Raw genomic sequence first — 25253 nt, 5'->3', positions numbered from 1 at the left:
ATGCATTTACAAGTTAGCCGATATTGGGCCTGAAAAACAACCCAAACAAATCCTTAAAGACTCTTAACCAGTCACTCAAAACTTGAACCTATCATAGAAACCCTGAACCAGTTTCATAAACCTAGAACCGATCTTAGAAACCCCCAACTAGTCCTAAAAACCCCTAAATTGATTGGGAAAACCCCTTAACCGGTCCCCAAAACCTCTCATCCAGTTTTCAGGATGCCCAAATCTATTCCAGAAAGCTTGAATCGATTCTAGAAACTGCAGAATTGGTTTCCAGAAGGACTGAATCGGCTCCAAAAGGACCGAATCGGTTTCAAAACCGGTTATGTTGTAGGATAGGTTAAGAGGGTTCAGTTCTTGACCTGATCCGACCCATAAACCCTGACCCAGTTCATCTGGAACCCTATAATGGGTCGGGTCCTAGGACCGGGTCTTACCAGATCGGGCATACACACGGTCTGCCTAAAAATCCTGAAACAGGTCTCGGTCCAAGATCGGGTTTGATTGGGTAGGAATCATACCCGTTCCACCAGAAACCCTGAAACGGGTCCGGGTCTTGGACCGAGTTTGAGCGGGGTTGGTGTCTATCTCAGTTCACTCGAAAACCTTGTAATGGGTTTTGGGTCCAGGGCCAAGTCACATCGAGGCGGTACTGACCCGAATCCGCCCAAAAAAACCCAATGTTTTGGGTTTCAGCTCCAGGACCGAGTCACACTGATGCTGTGCAAACCCGAATCCGCCCCCAAAAACTCAAAGTATTAGGTTTAAGGTTCACGATCGAGTCACAACGATGCGGTACAGACCCAAATCCACCCGAAAAAACCCAATGTATTGGGTTTCAGGTTTAGGACTGAGTCACACCGATGCGGTACAAACTTGAATCCATCTGAAAAAACCCAATGTATTTTGTCTGAGTCAGGATCAGGATTCAATGTAGCTACAATGGTACAGTGAATCCTAACCCCCACCACCTCTACACGTTTTATTTTTTTAGTAGGGTTTCATACCCTTTCGCCTTCCATTTTTGGCCTCTGCCGTCGGCAAACGCCCACGACGGTTGACCTGATACTCCATCGGCGATAGCCAACCTTTGACGACCAGCCCCTGTCAGACAGGGCCTTGTTCGGTCTCCCGATGGCTGCCGATATCTGGCTGAGACCAGATTCTGATGACCCTGCTTATCGGCGGCGACCACCACCAGCCTTCGTGAGGGCGGCAACAACTGCTGCCGACCTGTAGGTAGTGGGTCGCCGGCCAATGCCTCACCCCTCTCCGTCGACTACCTTAAAACTGAACGAGAGTTCGATGAGGGAGAAAAAAAAACTCTGGTAATTTTTTCAGCGAGCGTCACATGGACGTCGATACACCCACACCCAGAATACTCACAGCAGAAATATGGTGTGGACCCTTAACCCAATGTTAGCTTAGATGGATCGGGAAGCGTCACTTATCGAAAGCGGCCATGGATAATCCAGACGAGGCTTCAGTGGATGTGGGTTGTTGGCGTTCTCCTCAACCAATCAATGTCCCCGATGAGTCCAGGCCGGCAGGTCTAAAGGTGAGCCAGACACATGAATCACAGAGAACGAGAGAAATAGGTATCACTCTTGTACCTCTCATCAAGCTCAACAGGAGGCCTATTTATAGTGGGAGATTGGTGGGAGGCTCATAATGGGTGTTTTAACATGCATGAACAATTATGATATCTAGTAACTGTCTTGTAACCCCCAAAACTCAAGGGCCAAAAGCCACTTCCATGTTGGTCTTTTGATGTGCTCGGGTCATATCTAGGTTGAATCCAATAAAAAAATCCAACATAAAACACTTTAGCTCAGGCAGCATAAACGTCACAAGCTCGTTTCTCCGGTTGCATGAACTTCTTCTGCTGTCAATGACTAGGTTTGTAGACAACTGATTTGGATGAGACTCAGGCAGCTTAGCAGAAATCCCAGTAGAAAGAAAGCCTACTAGCTCCAACTCCCAGCCAATTCCAAGTTTCTGACCTAACCAAATCAACGTCAATGAAGACCCCAATTTATCCCTTGATTTCAAGCTATAAGACTGACTATAAGATCAGTCAATATATATGAGGAATCATAACAACATTCAGGAACTGGCACAAACCAAAACAAAAACATCTTAATTAGCACCTGAAAAGATCAGCACATACCCTTTCAAATGCATACACAAAGATTAACAAATCAAAACAGAAGGTACCAAGTTGACCATACTACAAGAGAAAAGCTAACTTCATCCAATTTACCAAGCAGAAATTAACGGGGAAGTGTTTTAACATATCTAACTAATAGAGCCGTGATTACCGCAATTAGAGATGAGATTATTTCAATTTATTAAACATTGAGGATATACTTATATGTATTTACATATTGTAAAAATTAAACTGGAGAAGATACCAGAAGAAGAAGCCAAACATGGGGCACAATCGCAACCTCCATCATAGTGACAAATATCACGAGATTTATGAAAATCTTGCGAGAAATTGCCTGAAAGTTTAAAACGGCAATTTATCGAGAGATTTTCAAAATATTAAGAGATTCATGAAGAAAACATAAATACTGCTATTTAAACATGATATTTACGTTTTAAACGGCTATTTATCGTGAAAAAACCATGTATTTTTATTTTAAATAAATTTTATGAATATTTTCTTATAAAAAATATTTTATATATTTTTAAATTAATTTTTTTATTGCTGAGAGTTTGCCCTAAAAAATGTGAGATTTATGATTTTTTTTCAATTTCTTGCAAGTTTTTGAAAAACGAGATTTTGCCGATAAAAAACGTTTGTCACTATGATCTCCATATGTTCGGATCAAGACTTAACAGCATCATAGTCTTCGATATCCCAACTCAGATACCTGTTTTCATACCCAACCCGAATATTTCTACAAATTGTAAAAGTGAACCGACCGAACCTAAACCTGACATATACCCAAAGTCCCAAACCTTTTTCGTACATAGGCCGGTCCAAAACCGAACCAATTATGTACCCAAGTTTGTTTCATACTTGAACCGACCCGAACACACGAATGTATTTAAATCCGATCCACCATTAGAACCGGTTTAAAGCCAGAACCCGTTCATACCTATTTTGCTGAGGGATATTAGCAAATAATATTCTTAGTGAATATTCGAATCCATTAATTTACATATTTTTTTATGATAGATTAATTTACATATTTAAATTTTGGCTAAGGGCAATTGTATCTAAAATACCAATCATACCAAGATCCGAACTAAAACCCATCCAAACCAATTATACCCGAACACGTCAACCCATATGGGTTATGTATTTTTAGTCATACCTGGACCCGGACACTTGCATGAATCAAAATGGTTATAATTCATAAATCCATTAAAAAATGGGTCTATCTAAGACCGGACCTGATTAGAGCTGTCAAGTACATACCTGAACCCATTAGCTTATTTGGGTCCATAATTCTCAGGCATACCCAAAATAGGATCTAGTTTGGGATTGAGTCTAACTTTTAGACCCGATACAAAATTGGGTATGAGAGAACCCAAGTGGAACCCCACCCGGGTATCACTGGAGGACTGACAGCAGCCCCAAAGGGGTTTGGCGTAGTAGGATGAGGCCTATAAGCCACTAAGTTGGTGATTTCGGTTCAAATCTCATGGGCATCATCCTTGGCACCAGCCAAAGGGTGGCCACTGCCTACAGGTAAGGGGTAAGCCACAGAGTTTTATGCTGCAAGCGCTGTAATCATAAGGCAGGAAGAGCTACTCTCAGCATATATATATATATATATATAAAGAGAGAAGTTAACATATGAGGCCCTAGTCCTTGATCTGCCCCATAGGTTTTAAATATTTTATGATAGATCTGAATTGTTAGATGTGTTCAACATGCTCAATACAATGAGAATAGACTCTTGAATCGTGCTTTTTTTATGAGAAAATATATTTTTATCAACCCAGAAAAATTGGTACCTCCTATTTTGGATCACAAGACTGCACCCAGGTCAGATTCCGCTATGTAAAAGCCAATTTCCACCAAACAAAACCTATAGATCACGTCTACCATATAAGATGTGAGAAAAAATACTTAAAACTTTGATTTTCGAAGAGGGTCAAACCTATATATATATATATATATATATATATATATATATATATATATATATATATATATATATATATATATATATATATAACTAAACAAAAATAATGCAGAAAATATAAAAACTAATGTGTGAAACAAGATTTTCAGGATTTTTTTATTTTTTATTTTGAATCATGAAGAAAGGTGTTTCTCTCAAGTACATTAGTATAATTAAGGATATGTATGAAGGAGTAGTAACCAATGTCCGCACTTGTGGAGGGGTGACAACCAATTTCCCTATAAAAGTTGGGTTACATCAAGGATATGCTTTAAGCCCTTTCCTATTTGTCATAGTGATGGATGAACTTACGAGATCAATTCAAGAAAATGTGTCGTGGTACTTTGCTGATGATATTGTTTTGATTGATGAGTCTAGAGCATAGGTTAATGCTAAGTTAGAATTATAAAGACAAACATTGGAAGCAAGAGGTTTTAAGTTGAGTAAGAGTAAGACATAATACATAGAATGTCGGTTTAGTAAGCAACGAAGTAGTGATGGGAATGTAGTAAGCTTGGTGAGCAAGAAATACCGGTGGATGATTGTTTCAAATATTTAGGATCTATCATTCAAAAGTATGGAGAAATTGATGGAGATGTAAATTATAGGATAAAGGTTGGGTGGATGAAATGGAAATGTGCAACTGGAGTGTTGTGCGATTGTAGAATGCTATTGCGGTTGAAGGAAAAGTTTTATAGGATGACTATTACGCCCATTTTACTATATGGTACGGAATGTTGGGCTGCCAAGAGACATCATATTCAAAAAATGAGTGTAGCTGAGATACGTATGCTGAGATGGATGTGTGAAAATACAATAAAGAATAAGATTCAGAACAAGGAGATACGTAAGAAGGTAGGCGTTGCACCCATTGAAAATAAAATGAGAGAGAATCGTTTACGGTGGTTTGGACATATTCGACGAAGGCTTAATGATGCTCCAGTTAGAAGGATGGATAAATGGGAAAATATATTAGTTAAAAGAGGTCGGGGTAGTCCTAGGAAGACATGAATGGAGGTGATAAGAAAGGATATGAATGCTTTGAACCTCACCAAGGACATGACATTTGATAGAAATGATTGGAGGAGAAGGATTCATTTGGAAGACCTAAAATGATTTTTTTTTTGGGTTCATATCGCCGACCCCAATTGTTTTGGGATGAAGGCCTAGTTGATGTTGTCGTATTTTGAATCATTCTGTTTTGATGCATAAATTATATTTTTTAAGGTTTAAAATCAATAGCTCATAATCTTCATAAATATTCAAACATTGAAAAATCACATTTTTCATCCAAAATAGACACTCCAATAGTTTATTCCCAGCAAATTCACCGTGCCAAGGCCATCCACATGGTTGGATTTGAAAAAAAATTGTAGTTCTCATATTTCAGCCCATATTCTAGTTTATATTACTCTATATATAAAAAAAGGAAGATTGGCGGCAGTCCAACGCCTTTTTTCATGAGTCACGAGTCCTTTGCATTTGAAAAACCCAGCGATCCTTTTTCTTTAGGGCACGAAATCCCGCCAATCTCTCCTCGTCTCCTTCTCCTTCTCCTCCTTGTGGCGCATTTCGATCCCCATGGCATTCACGAGGTTGCAGGCTTTCCGCAGTCTCCGTCGCGGCGGCTTCCAACAGAGCGACGCCTCCTCCTTGTGAGATCGTAGTCCCTGTCCACCCCTCATTTGATTTCTCAAATTTCTGTGGATTCTTTGAATGAATCCTTGGGGCTTGTTTGATTGTTAGTGCTTGCGGTCGACCGCCGCCGTCTATCCGTCGTTTGTCAGGGCACACGTAATTCTAATCCGTTATCGAGATTTCTTCGCTGCAAGATCGCCCGCCTCTTTTCTTCCCCCTTTGATTCCACAAATTAGGTTTTAACTTTTGCTTCAACAATTTGGTTTCACTTGCTCGTTTGCTATTTTTTACCGGGCTCATGTGCTCTTTCCTTTCATTTTGGAAGCACATTTCCTTACCTTCATCATGTTTTAGGTGCACTGGTTCCATGCCGTTAGGCTGCTCTTTTAGATGTATTTGCTTTCAATGATGGTTCCTTCTGTTATTGTTTTCTTGATGTTCATATGCTTCTTAGGTTTGGAGTTTCTGCGAGATTTTTGAGTAATAGCATGGTGGGGTCGGTGAGGAATGGGGATCTTCGATCAAATATCTTCAGTTCAGACATCTCTTATGGTATCTTCTGAGATTTTCTGGTGCCCAATTTTTTGCAATGCCATTGGTGCCTATTGCAAGGAGAATTTGTTGAGTGGGCAGTCAATGTTATGGATATTTTTTTGTTAGTCTTACATTGTGAAATTCTTATGCTTAACATATTTCCTCAAAAACCTAAGTTAGGTTCCATTTTCCGAAGCATCTTAACACGTTCTTATAAGGACCATCACAAATGGAATGCAGAAAATGCAAAGCTACTTCAGTCTACTGTGGTAAGCCAATTGCTATCTTTTTGTTTTATTTATCAAATTTATTACCTAGATAGTAACTTTTATTACCTAGGTTCTGAATGATATAGAAATTATCGACTCCCTCCCTACCATCTTCTAATGCCCATAGGGTGCAAATAAATTGGTGTTTTTGGTGTTTTTCTTCTTGAATCAACTGGATCCAATGTCATTAAATGTGGCCCCATTCGAAGCGCATATTTCCTTTTCTGTTTGTTTAGGTTGGGCCAAATAGAATATTAGTAACGAGGCCAGTGTACTGGATCTGCAATGAATTAGCAAGCATCACAAATAAGAAAATTTGGTGAGATGCTCTTTTAGTGTGTAATCTCTTCCTTTTTCAAGGAAAAAGATGTGATATATTTTACCCAAGTACACAGGTGAATAGATTTTAGATTCATGAATGTACTGTTTCATTCCATTTGATATTTTTTCTAGTATCAGAACTTCACAAGAGAACCTATGCAATCTTGATTCTAGGCCACGTTCATATAAATCAGTATCCACACATATAAATGCATAATTTTTTTTAATATCATAAACTTGTGTAGGACTGTTAACGGGTCCAGTTTGTATCAGGTACTTGACCCAACCCGAACCCAAATTCCAGGTATGGGCATGAATAGTACCGACCCGAACATGACCCAAGCAATATGCGGGCCTGTTTTGAGTCATGATTATTGCTGGGTACCCAACCCGACCTGAGCAATATATATATATATTAATGAAAGTAAATTTCTAAAATTATGTGGGTCCGGGTGGGTTTGGGATTATATTTTCATGACCTGACAAAACCCGAACCCGAACCTGATTATTAGTTGTATGGGCAGGTTGGGGTCAACCCTGACCCGACCCATTGACAGCCCTAACCTTGTGAACATGCACCAATAAATTTCAAGCTCTCTAGTTTGTTATGTTGCATCACTTTCTCTTGATTTTTGTCATGGCTTTCATTATGAAATATGCATAAAAAGATTTGCTGACACTTAGTTGCACATTTTGCACCTTGTCTTATGGTGTGTACCCTTCTTTTGGTGCATAACAGCACTCTAAAAAAATATGGTGTGTAAACCTTGTGAACATGACACCTTGTCATATGTGGCAGTACTCTAAAAAAAATAGATGGCAGTATGACTAACTATCCAAACAGGCACATGTTTTTATGATGTGTGCTGGCTGTTAAACTTGCATGTAGTTGATATTAAATTGGCTTTTGACATACATCTTCCACTTTTTCTTTCTTCTTCTCTGATCTTACTGACATGAAACAAATTGCTGTTTTAATTAATTTTGACTGCCTTGTTACTTTGCTATGAATCAAACTAAGTATCTTATGCTCACAGGTTGGCAGCTTATCTGTGGATCAAAATAGGTTTATGAGCACACAAGTAAAAGCACCACCTCAAATTCGGCAAACAGTAGGTGCTACTTGTCAAATATTTATGATTTTTTAGACATATTGACGGGACCCCATGTTTGGGCTGGGTTCAATTATTTGAGTTTTGGTGGACAGAGGAAAATATTCATGTTATCTCATTTGAAACTGCACATAACTGGAAATGTTTCAGAACCATAACCTTGTCAAGGCTGTATTGTTGGTTCATATGTGGTGCCTGCTTGTGGCTGATGCAGTTTTTTTTTTGTCATTGTTTTACTATATAATTTGGTCTTGCAATGTTATATCCAAATCCAATTATTATCATATCCGTCTAATAAATTGAGAAAAGTTTTAATGATGTCACCCTGTTCAAGTTTTTGAGAATATAAAGAATCAAAGTAGTAAAACATGATGCTACATTGTCTAAAACAAACTGGGATGAATGAATACAATACTAGTTCCTTGAAGTAATGGATGAGTGAACGTGCATTGCCCATATAATTGGAAGGTTTAAGAAAGATTAAGTTTTTTGGAAAGAAAGAAAAATGTAATTATATGAAAAAGCTGAATCAGTATTTGAAGAAGTGGAAGGAGAAGGAACCCTTGACCTGCAACATATAGAGGGGAATGAGAACTTTATTCAATCACGTATGGTTTGGGCTCTTAGACTTTGGCACTCATGGCAATCTATTTGATTGTTTTGAAACATCGAATAAATTGAGATTTCCCTATTGGGTGGGGTAGGCCATTTCAGGGCAAGCAAATCATTTATCATAAAGAGTATGTGCTTCAAAAGAATATTTCATAGTTGTTTCAAACTGGAACCATGCGGTACCAGGCATGAGATAAATCTAATTAAAATATGACTAAGAAGGAACTTAAGTAAACCGGATTAAAGATGTGGGCAAGGGATTGTGATCATATGATGATAACATAGTCCCTAGCATCATTCTCAACAATTTCTCACTGAAGGTTTTCCTCGGAGTCTTTTTCAAGAAGTGTTTTTTCTCAGAAAACTAGAAAAGTCTGAGAAGCTTTAAAAACTGAAAAATATAAATAATGATAAGAAAGATAAAAAATAATAGGTTTTGTATTATTTTTCTTGCAAAAATACAAAGAAAGAAGTTTTAAAAATTTTTAAAATACAAAAGAAACAAAAAAATAGAAAAAGTAGGCTTAAAATATAAAAATAAGTTTTTTTTCAAAAATATCATGATAATATTCATGTCATCATGTATTTTGGTGATATTTTGAAAATATGATTGTCCTACCTTGAAATGTCCATAATATCATGATATTTTCAAAATATTGGTGATGTCATTGACTGGATGAAGTTGATTGAGCGATTATCTGTTCCTGCTTCAATGCTTTGACAAGCATTTGTGGTGATCTTGGCTGGCATGATGTCAAGAATTTACAATATGTGATGATTCATCTACCAAAAAACTAAACCAACTGAAACAACTTAGATTAAAAGCTGACTGAATATGTATGCATTTTAGAAAATGTCTGTAATTATGGAAAAATAGTATGTTAGCAAAGTTTTTTTTTCAATTGGAAATAGGTTTTTATATTTCGGAAGGGGGAATTTCATGGAAATATGATTTATGAGGAAATTAAGGACACATATTAAAGTGTAGAACTAATCATAATAGGAATGGTGATGATGAAGTAAGACTTTCTAGCTATGTAGTCAAAAGCGCTAGGTGGTGCCTAGTTGGTCAACCTTTAAAAAGACTAGTCGAGGACTAGTCGGACCAGTCGGTACCCCAATAAAAGTATAAAAAAGAGTGTCAAACGTATACATAAAAATATGTTAAATTCGCACAAGTACAAAATTACACATCACAAAATATATTAATATACATGTAATGACCTCAACTCATACCCCTTGAAAATGCATTTTTTTTTAAATCATTGCGAAAACATTCCCAGGGGCCCGGGACCTTTACAGTTTCACTCCCAATTGGATAACCAACTACACCACAAGGGATCTTACATTTATCATCTCAAACCATAGCAACTCATTATTTATTAATTATGAAAGAAAGAGTGTTTAACAATAATTGCAAGAGACATATCAGAGTTATTTAAATGACATAAAAGTAAATAAGGAAAAACTGAGCCACACTGTCCATCTGTGAACTGTCTAGCAAAAGTGTGACATTCGTAGCTCTCCCAGAAGCTAGCCGCTTTACTAATCCTCTGCGGTTGCGAAAAAACCACATAACTAAGGTGTCAGAAATTTGAGGAATTCTGCGTACGAATCCCCCTAATGAATCAAATGAGCATAAAGAATACAAAATAGAATTCATGCAATATTTTAGAAGTACGCAATTATGACAATTTCGTAATTCGATTAAGCATTCATGCATTAGAGATAATTATTAAGCATGAAAGAACATTTAATAAATAACAAAGATCACAATTTAAGCAATACAATAATTTAACATGCATTGTGGAACAACATTAAGCATTCAACAACATTTAACAGTTAAGGGAACAGGTAAATATGCATGATTTAATGCATAGCAAGAATATGCATGACTTTAGTGCAATGCATGAGTAAATTATTACCTCTTATTAGATTTTTTTTTCATATGCATGTCCTTATTAAATGCACACAATTTAAGTTCATCTTTTTAATTACCGTTGCATGCAGATACATCAAACGAGTAAAATTCTGGAGGTCAAGTTAGGTTTCTAGTGTAGTACACACAATTTGTATTTTATTACTAGGTTCCAAACTTATCCCTCGTCCGAAATAGTCTTCGGAACATTAAACCACTCATTTAATGTCGGGGACATCAGAGACCACCCATCCATAAGTGTCACTTTCTTGGTATACCAAAACAACAACTATGTCTACACACCACCCCCAGGTAAAGTGACATACTCTCCCTAAAACCGTGGCCAGGAGAAAGAACCTCAGTATCGGGTTCAGGAGTAACAATAGCGCACACATAGTTTTTGTATTCTCGTGGTCTCCCAAAACTGCAATTCCAAGAGTCTCGTACTCCGGATGAGACATCTCAGAAAGTACATAATACTGTTCTTTTATTTTTATTAGATTATTATTATCCTATTTCTTTGGTTTGCAAATCCAGTATGCAAACAAAGACAACAACTCACATCTACCCCTCCGAGAGCCATCACGAGACTTCCGCCCGTGAAAACACATAGAACAATGCAATACAAATACATGTGATTTTTGCAATGCATTTAACAGTAAATAAAGAAGGTGCAACTAGTGCTCAAGGCTCTTCAGGCCTGCGATGATCTCCTTGTATCATCGATGCACCATATGCAAAAACCAAAGCAATATGCCATTTATAATTATAGCACAAATCACATGTCCCAAATGCAAATTCATATATGCAAACAGTTATCATGCGTATGAAACAAAAATATTCACAAGCATGTATTTACTTAATTCATATGCAACTGTGTCAGGTGCATTCTTTCATTTATGTACACGTATCCATGCCAATGCATATTTCCTTTGAATGCATGTGCTCATGTAAACGCATATTCCCATCAAGTGTGCATATTCATGCCAATTGCATGATCTCAATAAATCAATGCGTGTGCTCATTAAATTCTGCATATACTTAGCAAATGCATGTTCAACTCAAATTCTGCATAAATATAGCAATGCATATTTTCATTGAATTCTGTATAAACATGGCAATACAGGTTCTCATTATTTTCTGCATCAATATGGCAATATATATTTTGTTTAATTTCTGCATAAACATGGCATTGCGTGCTCTTATTAAATTCTACATCAGCATAGCAATGCATGTTCTCATTAATTAATTTCACATGGGAAGCCCAGTCAGTTGTACAGAGGTAGGTTCATATGAGTCTTATATATATATATATATATATATATATATATATATATATATATATATACACTCATGCATTATGCCGACACTTTGCACTTAGCATAATGACTAGGCACGTAACATTACACCAAGTCACTTGCACCATTAAGCTCATCATGTGAATCACATTCAAAATGTATTCATTTGAAACATGGTTATGAAAACAGAAAATTTGTATACATGTTTAACCAGATCATGGTAACACCCATATTCCGTTTCCGTCACATTGCTAACATAGATGCATGCCTACCAATTTTCATAACATAGGTAACTTGCTTTCATTGCAACTAGGCATAACAGGGTACATAAACAGTCGCCAAATATTCTGCTAAACAAATCCATGAATATGTACATAAAAACAAAGAATCAGTGTAGCCTGTGCATATAAATATAATCTGCATCTCCTTTTAATACATACACAGCACATGCTAAAATTTTCTTTTGTAAAACAAGAATCAAACACCTGTGTGTGTATATATATATATATATATATATATATATATATATATATATATATATTGTTTTGTTTTTCATTATAAAGGGGGTTTAGACCCAGCCGACCTCGTCGGCTGGGGTTTTAAACAGGCCCAGCCGACTCTAGTCAGCTGGGTCGGGTTTGGTCAACCCTGGACCGGGTCCCAGTCCAGCCCAAGAGCTTAACTGGATCTGGCCAGTCCCTGCCAGCCCCAGGTTAGGCGTGCCAGCCCAGCCGATGGGTCGGCTGGGCCTGACAGCTCATGCACAGGCCCAGCTCAGGCCTGTGTATGTGCTGCCTGGGCTGGACAACATATTTATAAAAAAATTAAAATCCTTTTTTTTTTATACTTGCCCAGTCGAGCCCCACTCGGCTAGGCCCCTGCAAGCACATCAGGCCTGACAGGCCAAGCCAGGCCAGCTAAGCTGGTTCAGCTGAGCCTGGCAGGCCTGTCAAGGCGCTGCCAGGTCTGGCCAGCCAAGCCCAACTCGGCTGGTCCAGTGACCCGACCCCGAAACCTCCAAATATATATATATATATATATATATATATATATATTTGTTTTTTTTTAAAACAAACCTGCCCAGCCGATCGGCTGCGCCTGATATGGCCTGTGCCAGACCTGCTTCTACAACCTCTACTATATATATATATATATATATATATATATATATAGATTGCTTGAACAAGAAACAAAACAGAGCATGTATTAGATATACCAAGACACACCTAAACAGGTTCAGTGAGGTCTGCATACACATATCCAGGTTAGGGCTGCATGATCTTTTATTACTCACAGACGCATGAATATGCCTACTTCCATTCAGTTGTGTACACGTGTACAGAAAACAGAACATGAACATTTAGCTTATATTCGTATGCTTGTTCAAGATCACATGCATATTCAGACCTGCGTAAATTCATACGATATGACCCATCATTATGCAGACTTTTGATGAACAACACATGCGTATGAGAATACCTACCTATCGCATGCCTGAAACTGAAGCGATCCGTAACACGGAACATTGATGGAAATCCATACGTCATAACTCAGCCACCTACCCGGCTATTTTATCATGAAACAAATTCTGGATTATCGTGAAACACAAAAATTTCTTAAAAAAAGTGAATAAATAAAAAATAAACCGTGGAATAGAATCTATCTAACCTTCTTCCATAAATTTTAGAGTAAATGTATAGATCTACTCTCTCATAGATTTCCATCAAGATCATGCATGAGAAACCCATCTTTACTCAATATCTCATTCGATTCAAGAGAGGAGACCCGCACCTTTGCAACGATCGGAAAAAGATGCAAGGTAAACGGTGGAAAGAAGAAGACTCTCTTCTTCTTCCTCTCTTTCTCTTTTTTTTCCTTTTTTTTTTTTATATACCCCCCCTTTTTAGATGGGCTGGAGATAGAGGGTTTCCCCCTTGGGATCCTCTCTCACCTTCTTTTCAAAATTTCCAAACATATATATTTTTTTACTTTTCTAAACTTTTCAATTTTTTTTTAAAGTCCTTCTTAAACCCTCTTAGCTCTTTTTAGGTAAGTATGAGGACCCATCTTAGGAAGCCCTAATTACAAACTCGAAATTAATAAAAAATAAATAATTATTTTTTGTATTTATTAATTATTAATTGTTTAAAAGCTTTCAAAAATAGTCAAATTGATTATGAAGACTTTTTATACTTAATTAACTCCAATTTAAAGCTCTTAACTGAATTTAAAGCTTGTAAAAACGTTGGGCATTGGATTTAAATATGGATCTAGATCCAAAATCCAAACCCATACCTAAAACGAAAATGGATCAAGATATGGATTAAATTCAGATTAAAGTAGGTCTTAAATAAGATCCAAATCAATAATAATTCGGATCATACGCATTGGATCCAACCCGATCCAACTTCGGATCCGTTACGACAAACTGCTCAATTTTTGAAAAATTATGATTTTTTGTCCAACCGGTACTCGAATTCAAAAAAGTAAAATATCGTTGCACTCAAAATTTCAAGACGCATCCAACGACGTATTACACAAATATTGAATTCTGAATTTCGCCTGAAATTAACCCGAATTTTAGTCGATTTTTGCTTGAATTTAAAGGTAAAAAATAAAACTCTTTATCTCGCTTTAATTGGCTCGTAACGACCTTGTCAATGGAACCTGGGCCAAGCCCAGACCCAAAGACATCAGTCTAAAAATCGAGCCTCACGATTTTTCTCCCAAACTTATCCAAATTTTCGAAAATCTCATGAAATGACTAAGTACGAAAATACGTGATATTACAATACATAACCAGAATATATATATACACACACACACATATCGGTGTGTATTCAGTTATTCATAACATATTTAGTATAATCAACAAAATATGCTTTCAGCCTTCTGCAGAAGCACAATAACAAGTATTTATATATATATATATCTATATCTATATATATAGTATATTACATAATCCATAATACTAAACATGTTTTCAGGCTTTTATAGAAAAATTCATCAGAAACAAAGTAACACACACATATATAAAAAATATAATGAATTAAAATTAACTGTGCATGTTTTCAACATTTCACATAAAAAATCCTTAAAGCAAAGTAACACACATGCATATATATATATATACATATACAGAAAAATAACAAACTATATGTACTAATAATAACTTAGTCGGCAAAATTGGTACCTTTTTAGGTACCCACTTAGGAATTGCAAAGCCTAGGCATTTTACTTATGTTTAGGCTGATTAGGCGGACTAATCAGTTGGCGCTTTTGACTACATAGCTTTCTAGGTGTATTCCTTTGATGATAAATTTGCAATTAAGTCTTTAGGTATGCAATCCTTCTCTTTTCTTGTTGGAATTATTTTTTTTTGGGATTGAAAAAATGAACCATGTAAGCCACTAGCTGGACATGATATGTTATCTATATTCATGTGAAAAAAATTCTATCTCATTCGTGCACATTGAGAGGCTTTTGCCCTATTTTGATCGTAGAGGTCTTCTTGGTCACATTTCATGATCAGTTTTGTTCTGCCTTCATCTCATCTCATTCTGAAAGCATCTTAAAGCAGGATAAGTTCTCAATAGGATTGCTGTGGGTTGTATTATTTCCTTTTTGACGCATCATTGATATTTCATACCTTTTTCGTTTTTCATTATCTGAGGTGGCTTTCTAATGTTTTTTACTTTTCTCTTGTTGCCTTTCATTTCATTTATGTGGCTCTCTCTCATTGTCTATTAATCCTTTGTGGACATTTGCTGCCTGTGTTGGTGATGTTGACCAATTTCTTGGTTTCTCATTGTGTGTGACTGGGTTTTTTTTTGGGAGGGGTGGGGTGGGGGACATGTCAGAAGTAGTTGGGAACTTTGTCATATAATCCTTTTTAATTTGTTGATTATCAATGATGAAGAAAATTGATCTTTGCTAATCATCTAATCTTTATCTATTCAACTGTGTTGTTATTCAATGAAGGGGGCTATGAAAGTGGCTCTTTTGAGCCCAGGATTTGTCTATGAGCCATATAAGCTTCGGGAGCCCATTTCGTTTTGGCGAAGGTTTGCTCTGCTCTATGTTTCTTTTTGGTTTCATCTTGTATCATTGAAAATTTGAAGTGTTTTCTTAAGGGCCATAAACATCTTTTAATGATTGATGTTGCAAATTATAACTTCTGAACATGCTTTGTCCACTCATGGCTTTTACCGTTCCATTTGTTTCATGGCTTAAGACAGGACTGGTAAATCTTGTGTCCTTGTTAAGTGACTTTTGAAGTTGTTTAAGTCAACTGAGATATGGATGGACATACTTCGTACATCATGTGTGATGTCTGGATTAACTTTTCAGGAGCACAGGTTACTGTCAAAATTTTAACTTATTTTAATTTATGAAGGCCTGTAAGTCAGCCTTTTGCCTATATAGCACCTACCTCTAATGTCAGAAATGATTTGATTTGGTTCAAGTTGTCATTCTTGCTCATACTTGTAGGTCTACTTTGTTGTGGTAGGTTTTTTTTGTTGTGTGATGGAAAACCATTTAGTTGACTTCATCCATGTGGGGTGGGTTGCCCTTAGATTGTAGAGGTTCAAACTAAGCCAAGTGGATCTGCTTAAGCCCGATCTAGAGCACAGGAAAGGGTTTTATGGGTCAAACCCTCTAATTTCTAGGTACATGAGTCCCATAAGTTAGAACTGGATCTCTGTATGTTGACTTATGAAAAAACCAGCCTTACAGATTTATGAACCTTTATAAGTTGTGTGTTCAAAGTTGATTCAATGAGGTATAGGAATTCACAATAATTTTGGGAAAATTCTTGAATCTTGTAACTTTTGGTAGCAAAGCCAAGGAGGTAAATTGGGTTCTAAGTAAAAGCTAAAGCGATCTCACCTGATTGTAATAGAAAAGAACATAACTACTAGTTTCCTTCTTCTTTGCAATGGAACAAAAAGGAAACCAATGATAACATTGCGTGCTATTTGGCTGGCCTTGCCTCCAAACATTTTATTTTCTACACCGATATGGTGTGATTTCTGCTTGTTTGCTTCAATCAAGGTCTTTTTTAATTGTTTGTTATTGACAAGTTCAAGAAATGGATGCATTGATGTTGGTTTTTGCTTTCATTTTTATCATTTATGTTTGTAGAGAGTGAATGTTCAAGATATGATTTCTGCTTAAACTGCATGGTTTGGAGTCTTTGGACCATAAATACTGCATCATTAAATGACCTGCATTTAGTTGGTACTCGTGCCTTGTGTTGCGGGGAAGTGATGACTTCTCTTCCTTTCATCTCTTTCTCATATTTCATTTGTTTGCCCAATATTTGACTTTTGCTGGCGCAATTATTCAAAGACTTTCAAGTGAATAAGAATTTTGGAATACTTGCTTTTGTCTGGATGGTATTCTCATATCAGAAAGAGTTGATCGCTCTATGGAGATTCTGGCTTCTCTTTTGTTGGTACAAGTTTTTCTTTTTTCCTCTTTTTGAGTAAAAGTTGTAATGAAGCAAGTCCACAAGCCAAAAGTCTTCTAGGAGTCTAAACTCACAAAGTCACTAAGGACAAGATAGTATAGGCCACTAAGGACACACGCACAGAGACAAATGAAAAAATATTTTATCTCTTAAAATATGCATACAACATGCATCGTGAACAAGAGCGCATTCAACTCTTATATATATAAGAAGGAGAAGGCTATCTCTTAGCAGCAAGGTTGTAAGTATCTTATCGTTAGCCGTATTGGTCGGGCTCAAATTAAGACCGTATTTTATCGTAAAATATTGTAATTTTTAATAATTTTTTTCAAAAAATCTAAAATAATCAATAAAAATCAGAAAAAAGTAGCAAAAAATTAAAAAAAATCATAACACATGAAACAAACCATTCAACTGATAACTGACAATGTTGTTAAGATAAGTCGACCACTCTAAAGTAAAGTTTATTTATTCTTAAAGTTGTTTTTGGTATTTTATAATTAATGAGGGACTCTAATGTAAATTTGCTCTCTTGGCTAATCTCTATTTAAACTAAAGGAGATTAGACCTAATTAAGTTTTCTAAGTTCTTTCTTTCTCTCTCTCTCTCTCGTTTTTGAGTATTCTCTTGAGTTTTTTCTTCTACATGGTATCAAAGCCGTCGATCTGGGGAGCGCGATCTCGAGTTCTGCATCAAAGTTTGAGTGAAGGGTATTAGATCACGTGAAGAGGATCCGATAAAAAGGTTCACGTGAAGAGAATCAGATAAAAGGTGTCATTTTTTTTTAACGAGTGGTACAGATCTGTTATCTGATAACAGATCTGAGGTCTGACAGGAGTCATGACTCAGATCTGTAATCAAATCTAAAAGTCACGTGGATCTATGGGTCTCTGTCGACCAAACCGAGTGGATACAGGTATGGGTATTGTGTTGAAGTCGTGAAGTGGGTGACGGTAAATTTTTTTTGTGGAGGTTAAATGCAGTCCATTGTCGTGGATCTGTGTTTTTTTTTTACCGTATGCTCTGGGTAGTTCAGATCTGATCACAAATCTGAATGTAGTGAAGATTAAATATAGTTTTCAGTCGTGGACATGGATATTTTTGGTTTGGTTCGTTCAAATCTGGTTGTCGTGAAGAAATATTCATATTAAATAGTCGTGGATCTGCAATTTTTTTTCCAGAGATCTGCTCACAAATCTGAGTGTGGTGAAGATTAAACATATTTTTCAGTCGTGGACCTACATACTTCTGTTTTTGGGTCCTTCATATCTGGGTGTCGAAAAAAAAAATTTATATTACATAGTCGTGGATTTTCTTTGGAGATCTGATTACAGATCTGACTCATCTGAGTGTGGTGAAGATTGGATATACTTTTCAGTCGTGGACCTGCATACTTCTATTTTGGTTCATTCATATCTGGTTGTTGTGAAGAACAGTTTATATTAAATAGTCGTGGTTTTTTTTTATCAGATCATTTGTTCTGTGGTTGGTTCAGATTTGATCGCAGATCTGATGTCATGGTGAAGACCCATCATCATAGTGGATCTGCATAGTGTGGAGCCGATCTCTATCAGATTTAACATTTTTTTAAGTGAAAGTTTATCGCATCAGCACTATTCATGGTGACTACTGAGGGAGTGTTATTCATCAGTATGGGTGAAGTTTCTAAATCTGATTTCAAGAATGAGGCTATTGGGGAATATAAAACCTTCACAAATCCTTTCTCCTATGAGTCTTCTGTGAAATTAAATGAAACTAACTATGCACAGTGGTCCAGAACATTTATGTTGTCGGTGTCTGGACAACGTAGAAAACACATACTGATGGAATCTGAACCAAATGATAAGACAGGAAAATACATTACTTGGGAAAAAGATAATGACATTGTTATGTCATGGATCATGAATGGCATTGAACCTCATATTGCAGATGACCTAATTTACAACAATACAGCTAAACAAATATGGGACAATCTTCGATATACGTACTCTCAAGAGACTAATGTGAGTCGTATTCTCCAAGTTGAACAAGAAATATATAATTTGCAGCAAGGTGATCAGACATTGGCCCAGTACTATGCCTCCATCAAAGCTGCTTTTGAAAGACTTGATTCTCATAGACCACTGTGTTGTTCAAAACAAAAGGATAATCAAGAACAGACTATGGTTGCTCGGTTCCTCACATGCCTATCTTCAGAGTTCTGAGTTGCTAAAGTTCAAATGTTAACCGGGTTTGATGTTCCTACTCTTGCTGATGCATACAATCAGTTAAGTAGACTTGTCATCTCTCTTCCACAATCTCAACATGTATCTCAGTCATCTGCTTTACCTGTTCCATCTAGTTATGGACGAGGAAATACTTTGAATGTTAGAGGAAGAAGTCGTGGAAGAGGTATGGGAGGTAGAGGTAAACTCCAATGTACCATTTGTGGAAAATCAGGACATTTAGAAGATCGTTGCTGGGATAAACATGGACGGCCTGCTTCTTCTCCATTGAAGCCTAATGTTCCAAAAGCTAATGTTACTAAACTAGATGTAGCGAATGACACCACTTTCCCCAGTGCTTGTATCACTCTTAGTCGTGCAGAATATGATGAACTGGTTGCTCATCATCCTTCAAGTTCCTCTTCTCCTGTAGCTGGTGTGGCCTACTCAACATGAGACTATCTTTCTCCCCATGATAGTAAGTGGATTATTGACTCTGGTGCATCTAAAAATCTATGCGGAAATTCTCAAAATTTTTCAAATCTAAAGGCTATTACTGCACATCAGGGTGTCTCATTAGCTGATGGGAGTTCCTCCCCTGTTATTGGTCAGGGAAATGTTTCTATATCTTCTTCCTTACAGTTGAACATTGTCCTTCATGCTCCTTCATTTCCTCAAAGTTTACTCTCTGTTAGTTGTCTTACAAAAGAGCTAAATTGTAGGGTGATATTTGATCCTGTGTGTGTTGTTATTTTTAGGATTTGCTGACATGGAAGAAGATTGGTGGAGGCTATGAAGAAAATGAAGTCTACTATCTACATCACCCTGTGGGAAACATTTATGCTGCAGTCGATGATTTCTTGAGTCCTGTTCAGTGGCATCGTCTCAGACATCCGTCTTTATCGAAGCTTCGTCGTGTCATTCCTTAAATTCTATCTACTACATCATTCCAGTGCGAATCATGTCAGTTGGGCAAACATCATAGGAGTTCGTTTCCTTCTAGTCAGAGTCAGTCCAGTCATAAAGTCTTTGAACTTCTTCATGCGGATGTATGAGGTCCTAGTAAGATTCCTACCAGGACTCAATGTCGTTATTATCTTGTTGTTGTCGATGATTTTTTAAAGTTGTTTTGGGTGTTCTTAATAAAAGAAAGATCTAAAGTTCCTAGTATTCTCAAATCATTGGTTATTGAAATAAAAAATCAGTTGCAATTTTATCGGGGCCATGGTATTCAACCTCAAACCACGTGTGCTTATACTTCCCAACAAAATGGGGTGGCTGAGCAAAAACACAGGCATCTCCTTGATGTAGCCCGCACCCTTATGATTCAATCAAATGTTCCTGCTTCATATTAGGGTGTTGCGGTTACCACGACTTGTTTTTTGATTAGCCGCATGCCTTCATCATCCGTGGACGACCAAATTCCCTTGCAAATTCTGTATCCTAATTGTAAACACCCCAAATTTTCTTCATACATTCTCAAACAACCCTCCTCAGGCAGTGCCAACCCTGTTAGGTCAGTGTAGGAGTCAAACCCCGAGTCAGTTTTAGAAAATCACCATTATACCCATTTTCATTAGGAAAATTACCATTTTACCCCTAGGTCATCCCGGACCCCAGTCAGTCGGAGTCAACCAAGCTCATTGGTCAGTTCAGAACAGTCAGAATATCAGTCATTTCAAGCACATCTGAGCTCATAATGAATAAACCATTTTCATTTCTGACCATTCCTGCCAAAATGGGATCATTTCTTCAGAAATGAGCTCATTTCTCACTCAAATCCAAGCCAATTATCTCTGAGTCAGTCATTCATAGTCAGTCATATTCCTCAGAGTCTAACTTCAGCTCACCAGGAGTTCAAGCGCTCCAGTTTCAGTTCGAAATCATTTCTAGGTGTCCAGGAGCCCATTTTAGTCCATTTTAGCTCTTCTAGCTGAAATTGAGCCAAGTTTAGTCAGTTGAGCTAGTGTTTGAGCCTCGATTTTAGTTCACCTCAGTATTAATGACCTTTGTTTCAGCTCAAAGTCAGCTCAAGTTCATAATTCACTTCACTCCAGTGATCATTCCGTATCATTTCTCTAAAAATGGCAGCTTTTCTTGAAAATTCAGTCGAAAAGGTCAGTTGAGTCAGTGCCTGGTCAGTTCATTTGAGTTCTGAAACTCTAAAACTCAGCTCAATCTAGCTCATCTCAGCTCAATCTAACTCATCTCAGTTCAATCCAGCTCGAACTTCAATTTTCAGTGTCACTCTGACCCAGTAGAGTCCCGAAAACCATTTCTTGAGCTATTTTGCAAATTTTATCAATTTTAATGCTTTTTAAACTGGTACAGCTGCCAATCGGGGTCTAACATCTAAAATTCTCCATTCAGGGTCTGCATTTCGCATGTCATTTCTCATCATTTCATATCATTTCTTAGTATTTCATAGCATTTCATCACATTTCATTTCATTTTCGAAGTCCAGAACTCCAGTTTTATAAATTTCAATCCAGATTGAGTTTTAAAAGTTTTCAGAAATCAATTTCAAACCTCGGGTTTCCAAAATTAACATTTTTACCCCCGAGAGTCTAAATTTGGAAATATTTTCTCACAAGAAAAATAATCTGGATTTCTTTCAAAATCAAATTTTTAAATTCTACATTGGATTTGCTTCGCAACGGGGTATTGAACTTCAAAATCCGAGCTCATTTCAAAAACTACCAAAAATAGCTCGTTTTGTTGGAAGCATTTTCTCGAGAAAAACAATTTGGATTTCTTTCAAAATTACATTTTCAAATTCTACATTGGATTTGCTTCGCAACGAGGTATTGAACTTTAAAATCGGAGCTCGTTTCAAAAACTGCCAAAAATAGCTCGTTTCGTCTAAAAAATTTCTAAAAAGACTATTTTGCCCCTCTAATCGTCAAAATGAATTTCAAAATCAAAATTTGGACCCGCTCTGAGATGGCCCATTCATTTGCATTTCTATTTTATTAAAAAAAAAAGATGCTTCTTTTTATTTGTTTATTTTTGTTTTTATTGATTTTTATTTATTTATTTATTTATTTTATTTTTATTTTTTTTAGAGAGGTGGGACCCACAAGGTGGTTGCCCAAACCTCCAGCCCTATTTCTTTCTTTCTTTCCTTTTTCTTTTTCCCTCTCTTTCCCTTTCTTCTTCCTTTCTTCCTTTTCTTCTTCCTCTTCTTTCCCTTTTCCTTCTTCCCTTCTTTCTTTCTCTCTTTTTCCCCAACCTCCAACCCATTCACGTAAAGGGGAGATTTCCTTTTTCATTAGGTCATTAAGACCTAGGTTAGAAGGCAATTAAAACCTAAGTTTAAAACCAAAAAAAAAGGGAAGCACAAAAAAAGAACGGTGGCCTCTCTCCCATCTCACGCCTCTCTCTCTCTCTCTCTCTCTCTTCTTCTCTCCTTGGCTGTGACAGCCACAGCAACCCTCACAGCCCCTTCAAGAACCAGCCGGCACTTCCAAGCTCCCTCCTGAACCTCCAGCCACAATCATTGGCAGTCATTGCCACAGCTGCAGCTCCCTCCATTGGTGTACCGTAGCAACAGGTTCAACATCATTTCCGGCCATAGCCGGCGCTCCACCACCGGTTCAGCATAGTAGCAGCACCACCATCTCCAAGACACCCAGCTATTTGCAGTCTCCTACACCAAGGTAGCAAGCCTCCTCTTCCAACAGTGCAGCCATTGCTCCAGCTACCTGCTGCAATCACCTTCAACCGAGCACCTCTCCCCGCCATCTTCTTCAATCATTGCTTCCAGCTACTTCGAGACCTCCAACCGTGTAGCAAGCTAACATAAGGTTCATTCAAAACTCAAATTTGAAAGATGTTTTTGAGTTTAAAATCATAGAAGATAGGGATGCTCTTGTGTAGGCCATATGAACGAGATGATCAATCCAATTCGATGGATTAGGTCCCCCTTTTCAAATGGCCAAAATCAATGAAGTGCTTCATGCCTCCCTAATATTTTATTAAATTTTTTTTTTTTTGTTTTTTTTTTATGCCTTATCATCATCATGCAGATCTTATATTTCCTTCACATTTAATGTTGCATTTAGTTTTGTTCCTTGATTTACTAGTCATTTAGCTTAGTTCTATTAATAATTAATGATTAGTTCATAGGTTTTAGATTCACATGCAGAATTCAGTTGTTACCGCATATATATATTTTCGTTCAAAAATTCTAAAAATTTTGTGGTAGTTATATTGTGGTGTCTGCGATGTCCTGTCAAAAACTTAGGTCTGTTCAGGTTCCGGAACCTTTCTAAACTAATCAAATTCTAAACCGGGTTTTCTGCTTCTCTAAATTTTCAATTTCTCATGTAGCAAAAAAAGAACCTCCGGCACCACCCTTGTGGGAGATCCGGATAGTCTTCTAAAAATCACAGTAGATTCATGATTGAATCTACTAATGATATGGAAATTTTGAGATTTTTCCAATTAGTTTTGACCTCTGTAAAAAATCGGATTTCTCAGACCCCTGGGAAAATCTCGATTTTCCTTTGTCAGGGTATAGACAGACCCTAATGCATCAAGTCCGCCAAATCTGTAGCTCGTCTGCAAAAACTTTCAACATGAAAGTTGTTCCTAACATAATTTACTGACATTTCCCAAAATTTGAGAATTTTTGAATCTGTTTCATTAATTTTCCCGGATTTTCTCTTTCTGTCTAACAGATTCCAATGTCCAGAAATCTCAGAGATTTAGGTCTCTGATAACAGTATGGCCTTTTCCAAACCGTAACCCGAATCCCAATAGTGTCAAAATATCAAATCTTCCTCTGTTTGTCAGGGACATTTTCCCACAATTTCAGCCATTTTCCCATCTATATGCCATTTTTACCACATTTTCTACCGAAACCTGTCTGTTTCCTTCATTTACTAGAGTCGCCGGATTCCGATCCGACTTGCCGGAGTGGTACAACTCCGACCATAGGTCAAAACCAGAAAGTGTAAAAGGCAAAAATCCTTGCCTTACTGTCATCTGTCATCCCATAAAATTTGGGAAATTTTTATGGAAGTTTGATATCCTAAATCCCCTTTAGAATCAATATTTTAGGCAAAAATCATGAAATTTAGGGTTTTTATTTGAATTTCCATATTTAAAAATACAAAAAAATTTAGATTTTCGAGCTCCATTCTATTTTTAGAGTTATTTTAGGTGTCCATGCCAAATTTGGTTTAATTCCAAGTTCATTTGCTCCATGTGTTAGTTTATCTTTAAATTCAGAAGCGAAAATCAAGCGAAAATCAGGTTAGATTCGATATTTTATGATATTTTCGCCATTTTAGGGTTTTTATCATGTACATAAGCATGTAGAATCATATTAGGGTTAATTTTAATCTCCTTTGCATTTCATATTTTTCAATTTTGCAAAATTTATTTCAGAAAACCCTGGTTTCAAGGCCATAGTCTTGTTATTGGGGGTATTTTGGTCATTTTGACCTAAATTTCGAAATTTCAATTTCTAATTCTCCCAAAATTTCATGCATATCATCATATTTCATCATATTATGTTTGATTTATTTTATTTGATTTTCAAATTTCCAAAATTTACAAAAATTCTTTCAGAAAACCCTGATTTCAAGGTCATCAGGGGTATTTTGGTCATTTTGACCCCAATTTCGAATTTTCAAGTTTATTTTCAAAATTTATTCATTATTTATCATGTTTATATCAAATGGGGTATGATTTTGGGTTTATATCTGAATAATATCCGA

At 36.8% G+C, this 25253-nt stretch overlaps 1 protein-coding gene across 1 annotated transcript in view; it reads left to right on the top strand.

Annotated features, from left to right (window-relative positions):
• The first annotated feature begins 5678 nt into the window (after positions 1-5678).
• The window catches only part of LOC149833847 (Mitochondrial inner membrane translocase complex, subunit Tim44-related protein), an 82527-nt gene continuing 62952 nt past the window's right edge, over positions 5679-25253 (top strand). Inside the window, exons 1-6 of the mRNA XM_090011063.1 lie at positions 5679-5803; positions 5895-6022; positions 6241-6338; positions 6501-6589; positions 7948-8022; positions 15832-15914. Of these exons, the coding sequence (XP_089867189.1) occupies positions 6275-6338; positions 6501-6589; positions 7948-8022; positions 15832-15914 (311 nt within the window). The 5' untranslated portion in view covers positions 5679-5803; positions 5895-6022; positions 6241-6274. The remainder of the gene's footprint in view (positions 5804-5894; positions 6023-6240; positions 6339-6500; positions 6590-7947; positions 8023-15831; positions 15915-25253) is intronic.

This window comes from Nuphar pumila, chromosome 6 (assembly GCF_984573655.1).
Source record: "Nuphar pumila chromosome 6, dmNupPumi1.hap1.1, whole genome shotgun sequence".
NCBI classification, from domain to species: domain Eukaryota; kingdom Viridiplantae; phylum Streptophyta; class Magnoliopsida; order Nymphaeales; family Nymphaeaceae; genus Nuphar; species Nuphar pumila.
The sequence above is the reverse complement of the archived record's forward strand: the minus strand, read 5'-3'. Positions and strand labels throughout refer to the sequence as shown.